The sequence below is a fragment of the Myotis nattereri genome (genome assembly GCF_964212035.1).
Source record: "Myotis nattereri genome assembly, chromosome: 8".
Taxonomy (NCBI): Eukaryota; Metazoa; Chordata; class Mammalia; order Chiroptera; family Vespertilionidae; genus Myotis; species Myotis nattereri.
The window spans coordinates 33,195,754-33,217,053 of record NC_138083.1 but is presented as its reverse complement, the minus strand read 5'-3'; the positions used below and the strand labels follow the sequence as shown (position 1 = coordinate 33,217,053).

The window sequence follows — 21,300 nt, the reverse complement described above, 5'->3', positions numbered from 1 at the left end:
ATTCATTTATCCCTCTCAGGCAGCGGAGTCTCCAGGGTTAAATGAAATCCCAGACTCCCCTGCTGTGCCCTGAGAGCTCTGAGACACAGGTGAGCTGGTCCCGGGGGTTCTGGAACCAGGGAAACAAAGGCGACTCCCTTCGCCTCACTTTCAGCCTCTGCCTGAGGAGTTATTTTTGACACTGTTTTATTCCACATCAAGACCCAAACAGGATTTCCCCGGAAAGGTGCTGGGTGCCCGATGCCGGGGGTGCACAGCAATGCTTCCCCTGGGCCTGCCAGGCCTGGGGTGCAAGTCCTCTTACAGCTGCCTTCTCCTCTCTGAGCCTCCACTGTGTCCACTCTTTCTATGAAGCATCTGTCTTTCTATTGAGCACCTACAATGTACCATCCACTCTTCTAAGCATTTCACATGTATTAATTTAATTCAAGCAACAATCCTGCAAAGTGAGTGCTGTGCTATTTATAAGCCCATTTCAAAGAATAGGAAATTGAAACACACACACACACACACACACACACACACACACGGGGAGGGGGAGGGGGGGAGAGAGAGAGAGAGAGAGAGAGAGAGAGAGAGAGAGAGAGAGAGAGAGAGAGAAACATGGATTGGCTGCCTCCTGCACGCCCCCTACTGGCGATAGAGCGTGCAACCAAGGCCTGTGCCCTGATTGGGAATCTAACCGGTAATCTTAAAATGCACGGGCCACGCCCAGCCAACCAGTGGAGCCACAGCTCCCAAGGCTGCAGCAGGGTTTTAAAGCGCTTTCCGGACGCAGCACAGTGGGTCTGGGCAGAGGTGAGGTGCACTCTTAGGCAGGCTGGTTTTCGGGTGCTTGCTCTTAACCACTGGGCTGCACTGCTCTTAGCAAATGAATGCTGCGAAGCCCACCCAACAGCAGGCCTCCCCAGGGCACTACACTGGCCCTTCTGAGCCCGAATCAGCTCCTGTAAGTCTGGTTTTTGCAAGTTCTTGGGCTGCTTTTCCACAGCTGAGCCTCGAGCTGCACCTTAGTACAAGTGGGAATACTCGAGCTTCCTGCTGCCACGGGTTCTCCAAAGGTTTAAGAATGCAACGGTGGCGCCAAAACCGGTTTTGCTCAGTGGATAGAGCGTCGGCCTGCAGGCTGAAAGGTCCCAGGTTCGATTCCGGTCAAGGGCATGTGCCTGGGTTGCGGGCACATCCCCAGTAGGAGATGTGCAGGAGGCAGCTGATCGATGTTTCTCTCTCATCGATGTTTCTAACTCTCTATCTCTCTCCCTTCCTCTCTGTAAAAAATCAATAAAATATATTTAAAAAAAAAAGAAAAAAGAATGCAACGGTGGGAACGTGCCTGCTACACGGGAAGCGCCCGCGACGCTATCACGGTTTGCTCGTTTTCTCCTCAGCACCATCCTGAGAAGGAAAGACATTTTCTCCCATTTCACAGAGGGGGAAACTGAGGCTCAGAAAAGCAGAATGCGTTTTCCCAGATGATAGGGAGAATCCGTGGCTGGTGTCTACACTCAAACTTGGGGCGCGGGGCGGGAAGGGAAAGGGCCGGCGGCGAGACACCCCTAGAGGGCCCGAGAGGCGAGGTGCCCTGGCGGGTGAGGGTGTGGCCGGGGCGGGGCGCGCTCGGGCACGACCCCGAGGGGCGGAGCGCCGGGGATGGTGCAATACCCGGCCGGAGCGCATCAGGCGGCGGCTGATTAGCTCAGGTTTGCATCACCCGGGCCAGAGCCGGAGCCTGGGCGCCCCGTGTCCCCGAGAAACTTGCGTCGGAAGCGGCGGCGGCTCCGCACCCGTGAGGCCGTGGGGGGTCGAGGCCAGAGCTCCCACGGACCCCGAGCTCGGCCGCAGCGGGGCTCAGAGGCTCTGAGCGCGGGCTCCTGTGCTGCACGAGGACAAGGTACCGGCGCAGGGCCAGGGGCGGGTAGGTTGGAGGGGCCACCGGTTGGAGGGCGGCCCGGGAGCCTCCGGGCCGCCGCATGTTACACACACGCGCGCACGAGCACCCCCACGCGCGCACCCCCACGCGCGCGAACCCCTACACGGGCGCGCGCGAACACACACACACACACACACACACACACACACACCGTTTAACAAACCCGCCGTCGGAGGTGGGGGTCGACCTGGGCCGTGCGTTCCCGCCGGGTCTCCGGTAACGCGGCCCCGCCGGGCTTGGGGTCGCCCGGGTGTCAACTGTGTCCCGGGGCGGAGGGGGCCGGGCACTGAGCTGTCGGGGTGGCGCCCCGAGAGGTGTGGGCTGTGTGTGTTGGGTGATGTGGGGCGTGAGAGTCGTGTGGTTTGGTGCGGGCGGTCGTGTGTAAAGGACTGTGGGGGGCCTGGGGGGACCGGAGGACTGTGTGCAGGGTCTGTCACTGTGGGGGTGTCTGTGGGGTCTGCGTGGGGATGTGTCTCGGGGCTCTGTGTCTCCATGGACGGTGCGAGCTGCGAGGATGGCCGAGCACCTGGTGGCAGGTGCTGGCTGTGCGGGGGACACGGCTGGGCAGGGCTGGGCGCCTCGAGGGCAGGGGACCCGTGGAGGGCCCGTGAGAGCGCGGATGCCGCGCGCGGACCGGGACCCGGGTGGGTGCGGGGCGGCCGCCACAGGTCTCCGGTGCGGCTCCGGGTTCGCACGCTGCATGTGCTCGCGTGTGCTTTGCTCCTGCAGAAGGTGTGCATTGTACCTACAGGCTGGGACGGGGAGGCGAGGTGCGCCCCTTCCCCCAACCCAGGGGCCCAGCCTCCTCCCTTGGCCTCATCCCTTCCAGGTCTCCGCGCGGCCTCTCGGTTGCCGATGAACCTTCTGTCCCGGGACACCCGAGCCTCCGCTTCCGCTCCCAAGGGAGGAGCCTGGCTGCCGGCTGGGCGAGGCCAGGGCCTGCCTCCAGCCAGACCTGGGGGTGGGAGGGCCGGGGCGGGGATGTCGGACTGTGTGTGGCTTGTTGGTATCCGTCGTGCGGACGTGAATGCGATCGGTGGGAGAGCTCTGTGTGAGTGTACGTGTGCGCTTGCCCGTGGAGGGAGACTGTGTCACCTAAGCCTGTGTGTGCCCCTCTCTGCTGTGGATGTGTGTCTGGGCTGGCTGGCTCGGACAAAGTGTGTTTTTGAGGGGCACGGCCACACCTGTCTGCCCTGATGTTTAAGTGTGTGTTTGGTGTGACCTGCCCTTTTCCCCCACCCGGGCTGTCAGGGATTAGGTGCTGCCCCACCCTACAGTGGAGGTCCCTCAGTGTTGCCTGCCAATTCCCTTGTTCGTCTATAGACTCAGATACCACCCCACCGGGCTCTGAGGCATGGATAGGGCCCAATAAGCCTGGGGTGCTGATACAGCCCCTGGAGAACACTCCCCGTGTCTCTGAGTCCCAGGCACAAGCATCTACACAGCCAGGGATCACCTTGCTTGACTCAGAAAAACCTGTGAAGTAAGGAGTGTCGTCCTAGCCTCATCCCTAGGGAGATTTCTGAGGCCCCCAAGGTAGTACTTAAGCCATCTTCATCTATGAATAATAGTAATAATAATAATAATAATAATAATACTACAGTAGTGACTACTTCCTGATACCTATCGTGTAACAGGGCCATACTACCCTATTTGTGTTTTAATTTCTTCCCACAAAAATCCCATGAGCCTTGCAGTCTGTGAGGCAACTGAGGTGCAGGAAGGTTGAAGACCTTGCCCAGGGCTACCCAGCCGGGAAGGGTCCGGGAATATTTGATGAGTGCCACCCCCAGCTGCATTCTTACCAAGACAGGATTACGGCCTTTTACTCAAGGTGGGGGCTCCCTCCCTCCCTCCCTCCCTCCCTCCCTCCCTCCCAAGGCGGCCCATGCACCAGCGAGTAGCATGATTGGAGGGTGGGTGTCAGTCTGAGAATTGACTCTGAGTGATGTTTCCCCATGAATCATGCCTCAAACTGTTGGGAAGGTCTTTAATCAGGCCGAAGTCTCTCTTCCTCTCACACCTTATACCTGGGCCTCCTTGTCCCACATCTGGACTCTGAATGGGTGGGGAGATGGGTTCTAGAGAGAACCTATCTGCCTGACATGCCATTGCCTGTTCCTCCACCCCCCCGCACACAGCAACACAGCTGCAAGGCTGGTGACTTCCTCTACCTTCGAATGAATGAACTCGGGGCCTGTGAGAGACCTTTCCGCCCTGTCTCACTTCTCACCTCATGATGAAACTGAGCTGACAGCGGGTGAGCTCTGTGTGTGGACGCTGTGATTCTGGTAGCCCTCGGGCCATCAGGCAGTCATAAAGTTCACAATTGAAAAAAAGAAATCCACTCATCAGTTTTGAAATACTCAAGCAATAAATGAACGTAGAATGTTTATTTTAAAATATTGAAATAAAAAATTCACTTGCCTCCTGACCAAATCCCTTCCTCTTCTAGAAGTTTCCCAGGAGGCCAGGAGCTGCTGTGCAGCCAGTTAAACCTGGGTCCTTCCAGACTTTTCCCTGTGCATTTCCACCGCTATCACTGTGTCAACATGGAGAGACATCGTAGTATATGCTGCTAGGTTTTTACATAAATGAGGTCATCTTAGGTGTATTGTTCAGCAGCTCGCTTTGTTCACGTGACAGTATATCCATTCCAGAGTATTCAGTCATATGTACCTACCTCATCCATTCATCATTCTTCCTCCCTCCTTCCCCATGCCTCCCACCCCTTTCTCCCTCTCATGGGTGCCAGCTGCCTACCCTATAATACTCAATAGATACCATGCAAAGTCTCTCTTTCTTCCTCTCATTAACTACCAAATCCATCTTTCCACTTTACTTTTGTGTTTCACTTAATAAATCACTTAGGAGACCTTTTCAATTAGCAATAAAGAGTTGCCTCAATCATTTAAATGGGTACAATTGTTCCATGTATCAATGACATATAACTTATGTAATCAGGACCCTAATGATTGTCTCTATTACATGGGCTACAGGAATAGCCTTGTACTTGTCTCATTACCTTAGTATGGAGAGTTTCCTGGCCCCTTTTCCGAACGGTATAGTATTTCACTGTGGCTGTGTCACGATGTTTTAACCAGCCCCCTACTACTGGACATTTGGGGGTGTTTCCTGTCTTTTGCTCTTAGACACAAGGCTCTGATTAATTTACATATTTAATTTGGGGGTATTTTTAAAAATATATTTTTATTGATTTCAGAGAGGAAGAGAGAGGGTGAGAGAGATACAAACATCAAAAATGAGAGAGAATCATTGATTGGCTGCCTCCTGCACACCCCACACTGGGGACTGAGCCCACAACCCAGGCATGTGCCCTTGACTGGAGTTCAAACCTGGGACTCTTCAGTCTGCAGGCCGGTGCTCTATCCACTGAGCCAAACCAGCTAAGGCTAATTTTGGGGTATTTTAATTGGAGGATAAATCCCAGAAGTGAGGCACCCAGTCAAGGGTGCACACTGCCAAGTCACCCTCTGTGTGAGTTGTGCCAGTGTGCCCTCCCATCAGGGGGAGAGAGGAGCCCCAGGCAGCCTCACTTTGGTGCCTTTCTCTCCTTCTTTCTAGATGCGAGCCACTCCTCTGGCAGCTCCTACGGGTAGTCCCTCCGGGAAGAAGAAGTTGAAGTTGGATGATGACCTAGACACGGAGTGTCCCGCCCAGAAGCAAGCTCGAAGTGGACCTCAGCCCAGGCTGCCCCCCTGCCCTCTGCCCCTGAGCCCACCCCCTGCTCCAGTCCGTGCCCCTGCTGTGACCACTGCCTCCCGGCTTGGGCCCTATGTCCTCCTGGAACCGGAGGAGGGTGGCCGGGCCTACCGGGCCCTGCACTGCCCCACAGGCACCGAATACACCTGCCAGGTAAGTGCCCCTAGGGGCCCTCCTCCAGCATCACAGGGGCCTGGAAAGAGCCTTGGCTGCAGAGGACTGTCAGGCCTGAGGGATTCATGTATGCATTTCGTCCTGTGTTTATTGGGAGCAGCCAGTGAGCCCCCCAACTCTCTGTCAAGCCCCAGGTTGGACTGTGACCAGAGAAGTAAACCAGATGGTCCCAGCCCTGGGGAATTCATAGCTTAGGTCCCCATAATGGATACAGGTGGCAGGGGTGGAGCTTACGGACCATGACAGCAGAGGGGAAAAGCCTCTAATGTATTCAAGGGTGTGGGGAGCCGGCATGGCCATGGCATACTCAGCCCCAGGGCGCCTTATGTGCCATGCCAGCTCAGCCTGGTTCAGTGACCCTGAGTGGGGGTGGTGAAAGGCTTAGAAAAGACAGACCAGAGAATGAAAGCTGGGTCTTGGTGGAACACTGCCCCTCTGATGGAGAGAGACAGTGACCACGCCCACAAGCCGTGTCTTTATTTTATAGCAGATGCCACGAGGCAGAGTAAGGGCGTGACCAAGTTGTTTACAACATTCTTGTGGGTTTCACTCCCACTCCACTACGTGCACCTGAACTCTATCACTCAGGCACGTGGGGCCACGTGTCCGGATCACAGGTTCAGGCTTACAGCTACAGTTGTTGGCTAATTGTGCTGGGAGGGCTCTGCCCTCCACTCTGGGACTTGCACGTGGCCATGAGAGGACTGTGCCCCCTCAGTAGTCCAAGGCTTGAACCTGTCCAAAACACTCTGGCCGCGCCCCACACAAAGGGGTGTCAGAAAAGACCGAGGAGTTAGCTAGGGAGAAGCGGGAAAAGGGAGGTCCGGGCAGGGAAACAGCTCTGCAGAGAGGCCTAGAGGAGGGAGAGCATGGCGCTTCAGGGAGTTAACAGGACTTCACCATGGCCGAGTGGAGAGGGTGTGCAGCCAGGGGCAGGAGATAGGCTGGCAGCCACTGGGCATGACCGCACTAGAAAGGACCTCCTGTGGGAAGCCATGGAAGACATTTGCACAAGAGAAGGATGAGATAGAGTAGGCATCAGAGCTCCTGGGATCCTGGAGGCCATGGGACCTAACCTATGGCCATTTTACAGATACAGACTGAGGTCAAGAGAGGAGAAGGGTCATGCACGAACCCACATAACATTGGGCCTGGCTTCCTAGGGCAAGGTCCAGGGTTCTAGGCCGAAATCAGGAACCAGGCAGGACCAAGGCCCCACGAGGGTCAGGCCCACACAAGACATTGGCAGGTCACAGCCCAAAGAGAGATGAGGAAGTCTAAAATGGGTGTTTACTGTGCACCAGGGGCTGTGTTGATTGCTTAGTGTGCGTAATTTCTTCTAATCTTCACACAGTCTATGAGGTAGGTACTGTTATTGGGCCCATTTATAGATAAAGGACACCGGGGCTCAAAAGGATGCGGTTACTTGCCACATCCCAGAGCCAGGAGGTGTCAGAGCTGAGATTGGGCCCCGGCAGGCTGAGCCCAGAGTCCATGCTGGGACAAGTGGTTCGGACACAAGCGGAGCAGATTTGCTCCCGGTGGACAGGGGTATGGAAGATAGGGGAGACCCAGGCACATAAGGGAGGGATAGAGGGGGCCTGGGTCCCCTTGGGAATGAACAAGAAGCAAAAGGACCTAAGCCTCCAACTGGGAGCAGCAGCAGCACCTGGCTCCAGCTCCTGCTGATGGGGGTGCAGTGGACAGGGGGACAGATCTGGACAAGTGGTCCATCATCAGTTTTATCAGGGCTCTGAGCTGCCTGGTGCCACTCCCCGGTGCTCTGCCCCAGATACTCTAAGGGGCCCCTGAACTCTGGGTCCCCTTCCTGCAGCATCAGGGTTCTTTCCTGTTCCCACTGGGGAGGAAGCCCATGCTGAGGGGAGTGACTAAAGCGAGCTGGAACCAGAGCCGCGCGCTTTCATACGGCCCCAATTATTTAGAAACATCTAGGGGAGTCTGCAGGGATTGCTTGTCCCCACACCAGCAGGAACTGTGAGGACTGACCTGTCATTGACGGTATCCTGTCAATCCCACATGTCTAGGGTCCTTTGGTCAGGGTGTAGATTGTAGAAAGACCAACAACCTGCCTTTGTAGATTGTGGCCTAATTCATTAATTGAACAAACCAGTGAGCACCTGCGAGCACCATGCTGTAGTTCAAAAACAGACCAAGTTCTGCTGAGGTTTCATCCAGCAGAGGTTCTAGTGTGGGGCTTGGACAGTGAAGAAGGAAATGCGAGTAATGTATGTCAGGTGACCCTAGGTGCTATGGGGCTGGCAGAGGGGAACCGGGAGGGTAGCAGGTGCAGGTGATTTTAGGTAGGGACGTCTGGGAAGACCTCTTCGAGGAGGTGACATCTGAGTAGTGACTTGTGTGCGTTGGGGGAGCTGGCCCCGGGGTAGCCGGCCCCATGAGCAGCTTTAGGGAAGAGCATCTGGCGGCGGAAAGGCAAGTGCAAATGCACAGAGGCAGGGATGTGCTCCCCCCAACTTTTAAAAAAAGTCTCTGTGGGTTATTTCCTCCATGCCCCTCAACTTTATTTTTTAAGGCATATGCTTGCATTGTATTCCTGGCGGATTAAATATGTGTGTACTTCACTTTTACTTTCTGTGTGGCTTAGTTAAAATAACAGGCAAAGGGATTAAAGCCAGGCGAACCAAAGGGAGTGCACCAGCTTGGCCGCTGACCGGCTGTGTAACTTCCAACAAGTCACCTTCTTCTCTGAACGTCGGAGGCTTCCATCTCATGTCCTTACAGCCAACAAGCTGAGCTGCTCTCACCGAATGCTTCCCTCCCCTCCCCTGCCTCCCCACCCACCCGATTCCAGCCGCCCTGACCTTTGGTTGTGTTCCTAGAGCTGATCTAGCTCATTTTTGCCTCAGGGCCTTTGCACTGTCTGGACTCCCCTCCCCTCGCCCCCCGCCGCCCCCCCTCCCCCCACAAATCTGGAAAACATATCCCATGGGCATTTCTGAATCATTCAGGTCACTTCCTCAGAGTCCATTTAGGACCACACTTTTTTTTTTTTTAATATATTTTATTGATTTTTTACAGAGAGGAAGGGAGAGAGATAGAAAGTTAGAAACATCGATGAGAGAGAAACATTGATCAGCTGCCTCCTGCACATCTCCCACTGGGGATGTGCCCGCAACCCAGGCACATGCCCTTGACCGGAATCGAACCCGGGACCTCTCAGTCCGCAGGCCGATGCTCTATCCACTGAGCCAAACCGGTTTCGGCCCACACTTTCTAATAGAGGTGCCCCCTTCTAAGTTATTCTGTATCCCAGCACCTTTCTTTTTTTTCTTTCTTTTTTTTTTTTTATCAGCACAGAAGTCTTTTTTATTTTTTCCCACTTATCATGCCATGATTTCATAGGGAATGGGTTCCAGCAGCTCAGGCTCCTTCCATTGGTTCTCACAAATTGTTCTTCTCTGGGTGGAGCAGGCTGACGCTTCAGGTGAACCCAGGTACCTTTCTCTTTGGCTTCCTTCTTTTTCTGATCATTTCCCTTCACATGTTTCAGGAAGCTATCTCGGCTCTTAGAGTGCTTAATATGCTCAATACGTACATTAATTCTCTTGGCAAGAATCTTGCCCTAGCCCTAACCGGTTTGGCTCAGTGGAGGGAGCGTCGGCCTGCGGACTGAAGGGTCGCAGGTTCGATTCCGGTCAAGGGCATGTACCTTGGTTGTGGGCACATCCCCAGTAGGGGGTGTGCAGGAGGCAGCTGATCGATGTTTCTCTCTCATGGATGTTTCTAACTCTCTATCCCTTCCCCTTCCTCTCTGTAAAAAATCAATGAAAATATATTAAAAAAAAAATAAGAAAGAACCTTGCCCTTAACTTGCTTGTTCACAACAATGCCCATTGCATGCTGGGGGACCCTGTAGACTCTTCCAGTTTTGCCATGGTGACATTTTTGGGGTGTTCCTTCTTGAACAGTGCCCATTCCCTTGATGTCCACAGTATCACCTTTCTTACAGATTCGCATGTGGCCAAAGGAACAACCCCATGTTTCCTAAAAGGCCTAGAGAACATATAGTGGGTGCCTCTCCTCTTTCCCTCTGTGTCAGTCATTTTGGCGAGTTACTGGAAGATGGCGGTTCCGCTCCCAGCACCTTTCTTGGTTCCTTTGCAACACTTATCAGAATTGCGTTGATTGCTTAGTGTGCATAAATATGTCGCTCTGGGGCCTATTTACTGCATCCTGTATTGGATGGGCACCAGGAGGGCAGGGACCATGGCTGTGAGTCAAGTTAGATGCCCAGTGGCTGGCACAGGTAGGAATGCAAGAAAGGGTGGGCGGTGTGAATTCTAGAGAATGGAAGCTCTGAGGACGATGATAATGGGCATAAAGCTACTACTCCATCATCTGCTCTTTTGGATTTCCCTGCTTTCTGGCTTATTTTTGTTTGGGTTACCTATTCTTTTGCTTTTCTTGTTAAAAAAATATTTTTTATTGATTTCGGAGAGGAAGGGAGAAGGAGAGAGAAACATCAATGATGAGAGAGAATCATTGATCGACTGCCTCCTGCATGTCTCCTGCATGGGGATTAAACCTGCAACCTGGGCATGTGCCATCGCCAGGAATCGAACCATGACTTCCTGGTTCATAGGCTGACGCTCAACCACTGAGCAACACTGGCGGGGCTCTGTTATTTTTTCAGTTCGCTTAGGTTTGAGAACATATAAGGTGGCAGTTAAGAACGCTTGGCTGTGTGGCCTCTTGGCTTTCTCAGGGTTGAGTGTCTTGCTGCAGGAGCGCTGGCACCCTGCCTGGCACCCAGTAGTATGTAAGGGACAGGTGACTGTTTCCAAGGTCAGCCTGGGCTCCACGCGGTACCCCCTGTGCTCATGCCATGCTCCGCCCACAGGTGTACCCAGTCTGCGAGAGCCTGAAGGTGCTAGAGCCCTACTCGCGGCTGCCTGCCCACAAGCACGTGGCGCGGCCCGCGGAGGTCCTGGCCGGCCCACGCCACCTTTACGCCCTCTTCCCGCGGCCCCGTGGGGACATGCACAGCCTGGTGCGCCGCCGCCGCCGCCTGCCCGAGCCCGAGGCCGCCAGGCTCTTTTGCCAGATGGCCGCCGCCGTGGCGCACTGTCACCAGCACGGGCTGGTCCTGCGAGACCTCAAGCTGCGACGCTTCGTCTTCACCGACGGTGAGAGGTGAGTGTGGCAGCGGAGGAGCCGCCAGGAGGTGGGCCCTAACGGGGAGCCAAGCGCAGGAAGGCCAAGTAGCCGACACAGCCTGTGCAGAAGCCTGGACAGCACCACTGCCCGGTCCGGGGGAGAAGGGGACCCAGTCCTGTGGGAAGCCCCTTGGGGTGGAGCGCTGCCTTTGCGGTTAATCCTCATATTTTCCCATCAATTTTTAGAGACAGTGGAGGGGAGAGACGGAGAGAGAGGAACATCGATGTGAGAGAAACACGTCAACTGGCTGCCTCCCGCACGCGCCCCAACCAGGGCCCTTGACCAGAACTGAACCCTGGACTCCTCAGTCTGTGGGCCGATGCTCTACCCACTGCGTCCAACCGGCCAGGGCAGCGCCGCCTTTGTGATAGTGGCGACAGTGATGAAGAGCATCGCTGCTCTGCCTGACGTGGCCTGGATCCTGGTAGATAGGAGGTGGCCACTGTGACTGTCCCCGTACGGCAGGCGAGGAAACCGAGACCCAGCGAGGTCAGTAGCCCAAGACCGACAGCTGAATAAATACCAAGCTGGGATCTGAACCCGGATGTGACTCCAGAGCCAGGGCCCTAGCTCCCTCTGAGCATGAGAGGTGGGAGGCCTGGCTGGGTGGCCCAGTGTCTCCCGACCTCCGTTTCCCGAGTGGTAGGGGAAAGGCTGGATTGTCAAGATGTCGCCAGGATTTCAGGGTCACACCCAGCTCAGGGCCACAGCCAAAATGCACCCTGAGCTTCCCGCACAGGAGCCTTTTCCTCTAAAACTGACAATCAGGGATTTTTGGAGGGGGGCCAGAAAGGGACCTGGCACCCTGACCCCACCCCAGATCCTGGGAGTATGCAGGGTGTGAGCTCACCCAGCCACAGGTGCACATGCACACCCATTAGAACATAGATTTCATTTCAAGATATTTTTGGGAGGAGGGTGACCCCAGTGGATTTTTTAAAAACTTCATTTTCAAATACTTTTAGACTTTCAGAAAAGTTGCAAAAACAGTTCAAAGAGGTCCCATGTTTTCTTCACCATTTCCTCTGAAGTTAAAATATCTTACCTGACCATAGTATAACTACCAAAGCCAAAACATTAACCTTGGCTTCGTACTACTAACTAAACCACAGGTTTCCCCCGTGTCCCCCTATGCCCTTGTGTCCGGGATTCCATTCCGGCCCCACCCTGCCTTCGCCAGTCAGGCCTCCTCCGTGCCCTCCAGGCTGACGGATCCTCCGGCTTTTCTGTTCTTTCTTGACCTGGATACTTTTGAAGAGAACCAGTCAGTCATTGTGTAGCACACCCCTCCATTAGAGTTCAGCTGGCGTTTTTCTCGCGGTTAAGTTGAGGTGCTACATCTTTTTTTTTTTTTTTTTTAAATATATTTTATTGATTTTTTACAGAGAGGAAGGGAGAGAGATAGAGTTAGAAACATCGATGAGAGAGAAACATCGATCAGCCGCCTCCTGCACATCTCCTACTGGGGATGTGCCCGCAACCCAGGTACATGCCCTTGACCGGAATCGAACCTGGGACCTTTCAGTCCGCAGGCCGACGCTCTATCCACTGAGCCAAACCGGTTTCGGCGGTGCTACATCTTTGGCATGAATACCACAGAAGCCCTGGCGGGGTGGTTCAGTTGGCTGGAGCGTCGTCCCATACACCAAAAGGTTACGAGTTCGATTTTTGGTCAGGGCACAAAAACCTAGGTTTCGGGTTTGATCCCTGATCGATGTTTCTCTCTCTCCCTTCCTCTCCCCCACCCCCGTCCCCCTTCCTTCTTTTCTCTGTAAAATCAATAAGCATATCCTCAGGTGAGGATAAAAAAAGTGATAGGTCCTTCTCAGTGCATGATATCAGGAAGTGCATGATGGTGATATTAACATCGATCATTGGTTAGGGTGGTGTCTGCCAAGTTCCCATTTTACCCTTTGTAATTAACAAACGCCTTGAGTAATACCTCGTCATTAATAAGTACCTCAAGGTGCTTTGAAATTATGTGTTTCTCCTCAGAGTTTCACCCACTACTTTTAGCAGCCATCTACCTTCCCTGTAGCGAGTGTAGCAGTTACACTGTGATGTTTGTCTAAGGGTGATTTTCTAGTTCCTCCTACAGTTTATACTAAAAATGTATATCCTTGTTCGGCTGCCTCCTGCACGCCCCCTACTGGGGATCGAGCCCAAAACCCATTTTAATATTTTAAAATGCCTTTAATAAGAAGTGGAATGTAAAATTTTTAAGCTAATGCACAACTTCAAATCAATTTGAGCTTAGGGGTGGGTACAACACCCCCAGATCTCCCAGAGGTGAGAAAGTGCTTCTTTCTTTTTTCAAGGAAATAGCTAGAGAAACACTGTTGGTAGGAGAAGGGCAGGGAGTCAGACAAACCTGAGCTCAAATCCTGATTCTACTTAAGGAAAAAAAAAAAAAGGAAAAAAATTTATATATATATATATATATATATATATATATATATATATATTTGATTTCAGAGAGGAAGGGAGAGGGAAAGAGATAGAAACATCAATGATGAGAATGATTGATCGGTTACCTCCTGCACGCCTCCTACTGGGGATCGAGCCCAAAACTTGGGCATGTGTTCTTGACCGGAATCAAACCTGAGACCGTTGAGTCGGGTGGGGTGGGGGCGTGGGGGTTCCAGCAGGGGCTGACCCGCTGCCCTCTCCCTGCCACAGGACCAAGCTGGTGCTGGAGAACCTGGAGGACGCCTGCGTGCTGACGGGGCCGGACGACTCCCTGTGGGACAAGCACGCGTGCCCAGCCTATGTGGGACCCGAGATCCTCAGCTCGCGGGCATCCTACTCGGGCAAGGCGGCGGACGTCTGGAGCCTGGGCGTGGCGCTCTTCACCATGCTGGCCGGCCACTACCCCTTCCAGGACTCGGAGCCTGCCCTGCTTTTTGGCAAGATCCGCAGGGGGACCTACGCCCTGCCCCGGGGCCTCTCCGCCCCGGCCCGCTGCCTGGTCCGCTGCCTGCTCCGCCGGGAGCCAGCTGAGCGTCTCACAGCCTCGGGGATCCTGCTGCACCCCTGGCTGCGAGAGAACCTGACCCCCTCAGTCCCATCCCGAGCCCACCTCTGGGAGGCTGACCAGGTGGTCCCCGAAGGGCCAGGGCTGGAGGAAGTTGAGGCAGAGGAGGGAGAAAGGGAAGTAGGCCTATATGGCTAGGACTACCCTACCTGACTCTCAGCTGTGAACTGTGGATTGAGTTGGGGGCGTCCCCAAGCTCTCTCCTGCCTCTTTGACCCGAGATAAACCCTAAGTGCCTTGTAGGAGGGAGAAAAGAGGAGGCATGTTGAAGGGTGCTGCAGGCACGCCTGTGTGGTTCACACACCTGTTGGGAGCTCACCGTATGCCTTGTCCCAGGTGCTGAGAACACAGCTGTGAACAGAGACAGAACTCCTGCTCACAGGGCTGTCAGTCCTGTGCCATCCCCACAGGCCAGTGTCTGCACTGGGCTGGGTACAACCAGTGCAGGTGGCGGCGTCCACTCGTGCTGGCACCCCCCCCTGCTGTTCCGGACAGTCCCTTTCACAACCCACCCAGCTGCCTTCGTACGTTGCACCTCTGAGAAAGGGTAGCGTCCTGTGCCAAAGCCTTCAGGCCTCTCCCCTGCACCTGAGGCCCAGAGCCCAGGCCCTGCTGCAAATTCCGCCCCAGCAGCTGCGTCCTCTTGGTCAGAGGATCCTCTGTCCAGGCCTGAGCCAAGGGTCTGGGCTGGAAGATCAAGAGTCCAAACTGTGAGGTGGGTCCTCATCCAGCTCAAGGAGCGGTTGGGAATGAGGGTCCAGGCCTGTCCGCCTCAGCAGCCGTGACCTGAGCCGCTGACTGGAGTTGGGGGACAGGATTAGGTGGGGTCTGCCCCTGGCCTCCTGGAAAGTCCTAAGTCCAGTTCTGGGGACACTTGGGGTCCAGAGCCCCACATCAGCACTATAGGTTTTGGATGCTTCGAGTATATATTTTTACCTTGTGCCTAATAAAGGAGTTCTGGAATACTTTTATTTCTCCCAGGCGTTTCTTCTGGTCTCTCGTCCGTTTTCCCAAACCAGCCCCACGGCGAGTCCTCTGCACTCCCTCCCTTTCTTCGGGAGCAGTGGTTCTCAGCCTTGGCTGCACATTAGAATCACCTGGGGATCTTTTTAAAATCCTAGTTTCTGGGCCTCATCCTCCGGAAATTCTGTTTCTTTGTTACTAATGTTGTGGCCCCACCCCATAACAAAGAAACAGAATTTCCGGAGGATGAGGCCCAGAAATCAGGATTTTAAAAAGATTCCCAGGTGATTCTAATGTGCAGCCAAGGTTGAGAACCACTGTTCTGGAGGCTATGGATCTCACCTGGGGTCAATTTTGGCTGCAAGTACCTGAAACCCTGAGTCAAAGTAGCTTAAAGCAGAAGGAAACGTATTTCACACAAAGCAAGACGTCAACAGGAGGGTGGTTTCAGGGCTGGCCGATGCAGGAACGGCTCCCAGTCTCTTTCTGCCTCTTTGCTCTGTTGTCCCTGCTGTCACATTAGGGACATCTATGCCCCGAGGAGGAAGGAGGGTGGCGCTGTCTGTCCTACTTGAGAACTCAGTGCCTGGAGTCGAGCTGAGCGGTGTCTCTGGGCCTCAGTCTGTTCCCTTCCTTGAGGCTGGGCCTGGAGTCTCCTCTGGCACTTGTCAGAGCAGGCCTTCCTGGCCCTGCTTCACCAAAGCCCACACAACAGGGTTTCTCAGATGTGGTTGGGGTGCCCCCTGGGGTGCTTGCTTAAAAATGCAGATACTTGCTGGGCTGGTGTGGCTCAATGGTTGAGAGTCGACCTATTACAAACTAGGAGGTCAAGGTTCAGTTCCCGGTCAGGGCACATGGCCAGGTTTGGGGCTCAATCATCCCCAGTGCGGGGTGAGCAGGAGACAGTTGATCAATGATTCTCTCTCGTCATTGATGTTTCTATCTCTCTCTCCCTTCCTCTCTGAAATAAATAAAAATACATTTTTAAAAATAAAAAGAAATGCAGGTCCTTGGACTCTCCCCAGACCTAGTGAGTCAGAGGTGGGATGGGGTGTGTGTGTGTGTGTGCGCGCGCGCGCCTCCTAGCAGCCTCTCAATGATGGCTGTGCATTCCAGTTGGAGAACCTCTGTAGTGGGAGAAATCCTGATTCCTTAGGGACTCAGAGCTCATTTCCGCTCCTTCTGTGTGCTTGACTACCCCTCAGGTGTAAAATGGGTATAAATTCTACCTGCCTGTGAGGCTAGGATGGGGTCACAGGTGTGGGAGGGCTTTATTAGAGGTCAAATTCTGAGCCACCAGCTTTATGGGGAAAGACCTATAGCCTTCGTCCTCTCATCATTCTCTCCCCTTCCCTGCCTTTGTGGTTGTTCATAACACTCTGCACCACCTGGCAGAACATTCTAGATGTTAGTTTGTGTTAGTTTCATACTGTGTTTTGTTTGCAGTTGTGTCCCCAGCTCCTAGAGTAGTGCCTGACACCCAGCTGCTGAATGACTGAATGAAAGTGGTTACTGTGTAGATCAGCCGTGGGCAAACTACGGCCCACGTGCCGGATCCGGCCCGTTTGAAATGAATAAAACTATTGAAATAAAAGACTGTACCCTTTTATGTAATGATGTTTACTTTGAATTTATATTAGTTCACACAAACACTCCATCCATGCTTTTGTTCCGGCCCTCCGGTCCAGTTTAAGAACCCATTGTGGCCCTTGAGTCAAAAAGTTTGCCCACCCCTGGTGTAGATCCTACATGCCGAGGGCAAAGCCAGGACACTTCTTAGGAATGGTTAATGTTTACTGTGAGCACATACCACATGCCAGGCATGGTTTTACGTGCTTTACATACATTATCTCATTTGCCATGTGATAGCCAGCCTTGTCCTTGGTCCCTGAGGCCTGGTATCCATGCCCTTGTGTAGTCCCCTCCCACCCTGAGCTGGGCTGACCAGTGTCACTAATAGGAGACTGTGAAATGATGAAGTATGACTTTCTATGTTAGGCTATAAAATAGACTGTGGTTTCTGCCTTGATGTCTAGATCATCTGCTCTGGGGAAGGCCAGCTGCCATGTGACTAGGACACTCAAGTCACCCCATGGAGAGGTACATGTGGTAAGGGACGTAGGCATCCTGCACTGACCAGCACCAGCCAGACATATGAGTGGGCTTTCTTGAAAGTTCATCCTCCAGCCCCAATCAAGCTTTTGGATGACTGAGGCCTCAGCTAAAATCTTAACTGCAACCTCATGAGAGACCTTTAGTCAAATGACATAAGAAACGACTCCCAAATTCTTAATCCATAGAAACTGTTGTTTTAAGCTGCTAAGTTTGGGGACAATTTGTTGCATATCAACAACCAATAACTGATACAGATCCTCACAGCAACCCTATGAGGGAGGGACCATCATGATCATCATTGTACAAAGGGAAAAACAGGCCCAGAGAGGGGGGGTGTCTTGTCCAGAGTCACATAGATAGTGAACTGTGGGACTGAACCCAGGTTTGAATGACTGGAGTTTACCCACTGGGATGAAGGGTGTCTGCCCTTGAAGGGCCAAGGCTAAGACCAGAACAACCGAAAGAATATATCTACCCTAATACAGATTTGTGCAGGTGACCTCAGGGCTGCAGGGAACATGACACTCATACACCAGCTGGGTCAGCAGGAGAAACAAGGCAACAGGAGTGCAAACGAGCAGAAACAGACTCTCAGAGTTCCGGTAGCATATTATTGTGCACAAGTTATAAAACTAAAATGTTTACTAACAGGGCTTCAATAAATAACAAACTTGATACTATGACCAGGGATTATATTAAGTGACATAACAGATTTGAAAACCTAACAGATCTTCTAAAATAAAAGACACAATAACCAAAATTAAAAATCCAAAAGATGGGTTAAACAGCAGATTAGATGTGGCTAAAAAGGACATTACTGAGATAGAAATCAGACATCAATCACAGATTCAAGAGACTCCATATGTTTTCACACATAGATACATCATAGTGAAAATGCAAAACGAGCAAAGATAAAATCTTAAAAGAATCAGAAAGGAAAACCAGATTATTTTCAAAAAAATAGCCATACAACATGGATGAACGTCAAAAAAAACATTATGCTACGTGAAAGAAGGGCAGTCACAAAGGACCATGTATGGTAAGATTTAATTAATATAAAATGTCCAGAATAGGAAAATCTATAGAGACCAAAAGTAGATTTGTGCTGTGGGCTGGAGGGTGGCAGATGGGGAGTGTCTGCAATTGGGTACCGGGTTTTTTATATTTTTTAAGGGGTGATAAAAATGTTCTAAAATTGGATTGTGGTGATGGTTGCACAACTTTTAAATGTACTTAAAACCATTAAATTGTACACTTTATTTATTATTATTTTTTTAAAAATATATTTTATTGATTTTTTACAGAGAAGAAGGGAGAGGGATAGAGAGTCAGAAACATCGATGAGGGAGATCGATCAGCTGCCTCCTGTACGCCCCACAGTGGGGACGTGCCCGCAACCAAGGCACATGCCCCTGACCGGAATCGAACCCGGGACCCTTCCGTCCGCAGGCCGACGCTCTATCCACTGAGCCAAACCGGTTCGGCTAAATTGTACACTTTAGATAGGTGGATCTTATGGTATATAAATTAAATCGCAGAAAAAAAAATAAATTACATCGCAATAAAACTGTTAAAAAAAACTCACAGCAGTCAGACTGACAGGTGATGATGTCTCAATAGCAACCACGGAAGCTGGAAGACAGCGGGGTGCTATCTCCAAGGTGCTGGAATGCCAGCTGGAATCCTATACCCAGTGAAAACGTCGCTCAAGAATGAGGTCAAGCCTTAGCTGGCTTGTTCAGTGGTTAGAGCGCTGGCCCGCAGACTGAAGGGTCAAGGCCACATAACTCGGTTGCAGGTTTGATCCCCTGCCCCGGTTGGGGCATGTGCAGGATGCAACCAGTCGAGGTGTCTCTCTCACATTGATGTTTCTCTCTCTTTGTCTGCCCCCCTTTCCACACTCTCTAAAAATCAATGGAAAAATATATCCTCAGGTGAGAATTAACAACAACAATGACGACATGAGTTCTAAATAAATATTTTCAAACAAAACCCAAGAAACGTGGTCACCAGAAGACTCTCCTTAACAGTGGTTCTTAAACTTGGCTTCTCATTAGGAACGCCAGACAGCGACATTGGTAAAAACTCCTGACACCTGGGCCTACCCCCAGGGTTTCTGAAGCAATTGACCTGAGATGTGGTGGGGTTTTAGGATTTTTAAAAAAATATATTTTATTGATTTTTTACAGAGAGGAAGGGAGAGGGATAGAGAGTTAGAAACATCGATCAGCTGCCTCCTGCACACCTCCTACTGGGGATGTGCCTGCAACCAAGGTACATGCCCTTGACCGGAATCAAACCTGGGACCTTTCAGTCTGCAGGCCGACACTCTATCCACTGCGCCAAACCGGTTAGGGCGGGGTTTTAGGATTTTTTTAAAGCTCCTCCAGGTGATTCAAAAGTATAGTCTAGTTGAGAACCTCGGTTTTAAAGAATACATTTCAGGCAAAAGGAAAGTGATCACAGATGAAAGTGATTCAATCTATACAAAAGCCTAAGCAACCAGAATGACTGGTCACTATGACACACACTGACCACCAGGGGGCAGATGCTCAGTGCAGGAGCTGCCCCCTGGTGGTCAGGGTGCTCCCACAGCCAACCTCCTGCAGCCCCTCCCCCTGGCCAGCCAACCTCCCAGGGCCCCTACCCCCGCCACCCTGCCAGCTGGCCCCATGGCCTCAATCGCCCTCCCTGATCGCTGGCCTGGCGGAGGGACTCCACCTGTCCACGAAAATTCATGCATCAGGCCTCTAGTTAATATATGATCCTTAAGCACCAGGAACTCAGCAGTGAGCAAAGCAGTCAAAAGTCCCTGCCCTCTAGAAGAGGGGAACAGACAAAATAAACAAGATAAATAAAATATGCTGTTACCTAGTGATACATGCTTTAGGGGGCGGGAAGGGGGAGGAATGAAGCCAGGAAAGAGGCTATGAAATGCTACATGTAGGTGTGTATATGAATTTCAGGTAGAGTGGACAGGGAAGATTTTCGGGTAAAGACCAAAATGAAGGGAGAGACTAAGCCATGAAGATAGTTGGGTTATGGGAAGCGCAAAGGCCCTGAGGTGGGTGTGTAGTCTGCCTTGTCCCGGAACCTAGAAGGCCAGTGGGGCTGGAATGCAGTGAGCCAGGTGGGAGAAGTCAAAGGAGAGGACGCACTTCACAGGCTTTTACTAAGCTTTTACTTTTAGTGAGATGGGAACTATTGGGACTGCTTTGAGGAGTGGCATAGTTGGATTTACATGCTAATAGTACCCTCTGACAGCTGGGTGGAAGATGGAGTAGGGGCCAAGAGGAGAAGCAAGGAGCCCCATGGAGAGGCTGTTGAGAAACACCAGAGGAGAAATGGAGGAACAGCGGGACGGGCGAGACGAAGTGAGAGGTGACAGATCCTGGATCTCTTCCGGGGGTGGAGCCCACAGGTAACCTGATGATCTACGTCAGTGGTTCTCAACCTTGGCTGCACATTAGAATCACCTGGGAATCTTTTTAAAATCCTGATTTCTGGGCCTCATCCTCTGGAAATTCTGTTTCTTTGTTATGGGGTGGGACCACAACATTAGTAACAAAGAAACAGAATTTCCGGAGGGTGAGGCCCAGAAATCAGGATTTTAAAAAGATTCCCAGGTGATTCTAATGTGCAGCCAAGGTTGAGAACCACTGATCTACGGGATGAAGGTGGAAGGAAAATGAAGGGACAGGCTGTCTAGCAGATGCAAAGGGTGTCCAGCTGGTGGTGAGCAAATGCAAACTTCATGAGCGGCCCAACAAAAGGCGGAGGGTTGGTCGCGGAGAGGTGGCAGAGCCTGGCTGGCTAAGGGTGGGTTCCTGAGCCCGCCAGGCCCGCATTCAAATCCGACTGTGGCCTTGGGCAGGTCTTAAACCAGCGGTTCTCAACCTGTGGGTCTCGATCCCTCTGGCGGCCTATCGACCCTTTCACAGGGGTCGCCTAAGACCACCCTGCATATCAGATATTTACATGACGATTCATCACAGTAGCAACATTACAGTTATGAAGTAGCAACGAAGATAATTTTATGGTTGGTTCACAACATGAGGAACTGTTTAAAGGGCCAGAAGTTTGAGAACCGGTGTAGCGGAGCCTCCATTTCCTCTTCTGCCAACAAGGCGAAGGATCACGTCTGCCCACCACCAGCTCGGCTGAG

The 21,300-nt window shown here is 52.3% G+C and overlaps 1 protein-coding gene and 1 pseudogene across 2 annotated transcripts; one reads left to right on the top strand and one right to left on the bottom strand.

The window, feature by feature from the left end:
* Positions 1-1,624: 1,624 nt before the first annotated feature.
* Positions 1,625-15,022, top strand: TRIB3 (tribbles pseudokinase 3). Its single transcript, XM_081097132.1, has 4 exons — positions 1,625-1,891; positions 5,516-5,806; positions 10,707-10,999; positions 13,703-15,022. The coding sequence occupies exons 2-4, from the start codon at positions 5,516-5,518 to the stop codon at positions 14,193-14,195; spliced, it is 1,077 nt and encodes a 358-aa protein (XP_080953258.1). The 5' UTR covers positions 1,625-1,891; the 3' UTR covers positions 14,196-15,022.
* LOC308523322 (large ribosomal subunit protein eL21-like) lies at positions 9,190-9,909 on the bottom strand (annotated as a pseudogene). Its single transcript has 2 exons — positions 9,665-9,909; positions 9,190-9,422 (listed from the first exon to the last, which is right to left on the bottom strand). The product of its transcript is annotated as a large ribosomal subunit protein eL21-like (transcript).
* Positions 15,023-21,300: the final 6,278 nt, after the last annotated feature.

What these genes read in the sequence shown, in the direction of transcription:
- TRIB3 (XM_081097132.1), top strand. Translation starts at nt 5,516, where the DNA reads ATGCGAGCCACTCCTCTGGCAGCTCCTACGGGTAGTCCCTCCGGGAAG. An exon ending in GCACCGAATACACCTGCCAG is followed by an intron (nt 5,807 to 10,706) that starts GTAAGTGCCCCT and finishes CTCCGCCCACAG; the next exon opens with GTGTACCCAGTCTGCGAGAG. An exon ending in GTCTTCACCGACGGTGAGAG is followed by an intron (nt 11,000 to 13,702) that starts GTGAGTGTGGCA and finishes TCCCTGCCACAG; the next exon opens with GACCAAGCTGGTGCTGGAGA.